We start from the raw sequence: 2,500 nt of genomic DNA, 5'->3' as shown, positions 1-2,500 counted from the left end.
CACTAAAATACATATACCGTTACCAATACATATATACCTATCGTACCCCGTCGAACTCACCCCTCTCCCCCCCACCCCCCTCTCCAGAAGGCCCCCTGCCCTCCGTCCTGCAGAAGGTGGAACTCCCGATCGTCAGCAACGCCAAGTGCACAGCCATGTTCCTGGAGGCTGGCTACAGGGAGCACATCCCGGACATATTCCTGTGTGCGGGATACAAGGAGGGCAAGGAGGATACGTGTGAGGTAGGTTTACTGTGGGAGATGTGGTAGGAATATAAGCAGGATTATTTTCCAGTCTTTATAAGTCTGTTTGGGAGGGAGAGAGGGGGAGGGAGGGAGGGAGGGAGGGAGGGAGAGGGAGTGGGAGAGGGAGGGAGGGAGGAGGGAGGGAGGGAGGGAGGGAGGGAGGGAGGAGAGAGAGAGAGAGAGAGAGAGAGAGAGAGAGAGAGAGAGAGAGAGAGAGAGAGGGAGAGAGAGAGAGAGAGATAGTAAGAGTGAGAGAGAGTGACAGAGAGTAAGAGAGAGAGAGAGAGAGAGACAGAGACAGAGACAGAGACAGAGACAGAGACAGAGACAGAGACAGAGACAGAGATAGAGATAGAGACAGAGACAGAGACAGAGAGAGAGAGAGAGAGAGAGAGAGAGAGAGAGAGAATGAGAGACAGACAGAGAGAAAAAACAGATGGATAAATATAAACCTGCATTCCAGGGCGACTCCGGTGGCCCCCTGGTGGTGCTTCGCGAGGGCGTGTGGACCCTCGCAGGAATCAGCTCGTGGGGCAAATCCTGCGCGAAACCCAACCAGCCGGGCGTTTACACAAGAGTTTCGAAATACAGAGACTTCATCGAGAGAATTATACGCTCCAAATGACACCCAAGCACTTATGATTCCTAGCTTAGTGGTTTCCCATTCCTTTTAGTGTGGAGACACCTTTCTTAACAGGAAATCGCTCCGTAAATTGGAAGAAACAAAACCTTACGGTCTTACGTGGACTGAACGTTATCAACACTGCATCAAAGAAAACGTTATCGACACTGCATCAAAGAAAACGTTATCAACACTGCATCAAAGAAAACGTTATCAACAGAAAACGTCACCGAAATTAAAGACATTTTCGAGCCTTTATTTAATTCTCGTACACCTCAAGTGAAATTATGGTTTGGAAACATAACCTGTTGTTGCTCATATTTAGCACTTTTCTTTTCTGAAAACTGCCTTCCTCGATTTTCTTTTTGCTGCCAAAGATTTGAGCCAAAGCTGAAGGGCATTGTTGTTTTCTATGCATTTCCGTTTCTCTACAATGCCGCATTTGTGCATTTATTTTACGCATTCCTTTGTTGTGATAATGATTATAATAACAATCATAACGATAATGTATTAACGGTATTATTTTTATAAGCATTTTTGTTGTAATGTTTACATAGTTATTATTATCATAATCATCATTTATTATTAGTGTCATTAGCATTATTGTTAGCATTATCTTTATCATTGTTATTATTCGTTATCATTATTATTATACTGTTATTATCATTGTTATAATTATTATTATAATAAGTATTATTACTGCTATTGCTATTATTGTTATTATCATTATTATTATTATCATTATTATTGTTTTACCATTATCATTATTGTTATGATCATAATTGTTCTCGTTGTTATCATTGTTACTATCATTAATAATAATAATAATAATATTGTTATTATTATTATCATTATTGTTAATATTATTTTCAAAATTATTATTATTATTATTACCAATATTATTATTATTATTGTTATAATGTTTTTTTTATCACCATTATCATTTTGAGTGTTATAGTTATTATTGTTTTTATTATCACCATTCTTATGATTATAATTAATGTTATTATCATTATAATCAATATTGTTATCGTTATTATCATAATTATTATCATAATTGTTATTGTTATGATTATCATCCTTATTATTATCATTTTTATTGTTATCATTATTATTATCATTATTGTTGTTGTTATTATTGTTATTGTTGGTGCTGTTATCATTTTTATTATTTTTATTGTTATCATTTTTATTCTTATTCTTATTGTTTTATTATGATTATTAGTTATTTTTATCCTTATTATCATCATCATCATTATTATTATTATTGTTGCTGTCGTCATCATTATCATTATTTTTGGTATCCTTATTATTATTGCTGATGTTATAATTATTACCATCATTTTTTGTTATTATTCTTATTATTATTGCTATCATCATTTATTATTATTATTATCATGGTCATCATTTTTATCATTAGTATTGTTATTGGTATCACTGATTTGGACATTATCTATATTACTATTAATGATGCATCAATTTGCATAATTATCACTTGTATTACTATTATCATCATTGACGTTATTATGTTTATAATTAAACTCAATATCATTATTGATATTTTTATCGCATTATCGCATATCAATTTTAATGGTTACCATAGTAATCAATAGTACTATTGATATCTTTATTA

General features: G+C 34.1%; 1 protein-coding gene across 1 annotated transcript in view; it reads left to right on the top strand.

Annotated features, from left to right (window-relative positions):
* Positions 1 to 2,500, top strand: part of LOC113825057 (serine proteinase stubble) — a 14,508-nt gene that overhangs the window by 11,784 nt on the left and 224 nt on the right. The window contains exons 9-10 of the mRNA XM_070130333.1: positions 88 to 242; positions 709 to 2,500. The exon at positions 709 to 2,500 is cut by the window's right edge and continues 224 nt beyond it. Coding sequence (XP_069986434.1) covers positions 88 to 242; positions 709 to 870 — 317 coding nt within the window. The 3' untranslated portion in view covers positions 871 to 2,500. The remainder of the gene's footprint in view (positions 1 to 87; positions 243 to 708) is intronic.

Source organism: Penaeus vannamei, chromosome 15 (assembly GCF_042767895.1).
Source record: "Penaeus vannamei isolate JL-2024 chromosome 15, ASM4276789v1, whole genome shotgun sequence".
NCBI lineage: Eukaryota > Metazoa > Arthropoda > Malacostraca > Decapoda > Penaeidae > Penaeus > Penaeus vannamei.
The sequence above is the reverse complement of the archived record's forward strand: the minus strand, read 5'-3'. Positions and strand labels throughout refer to the sequence as shown.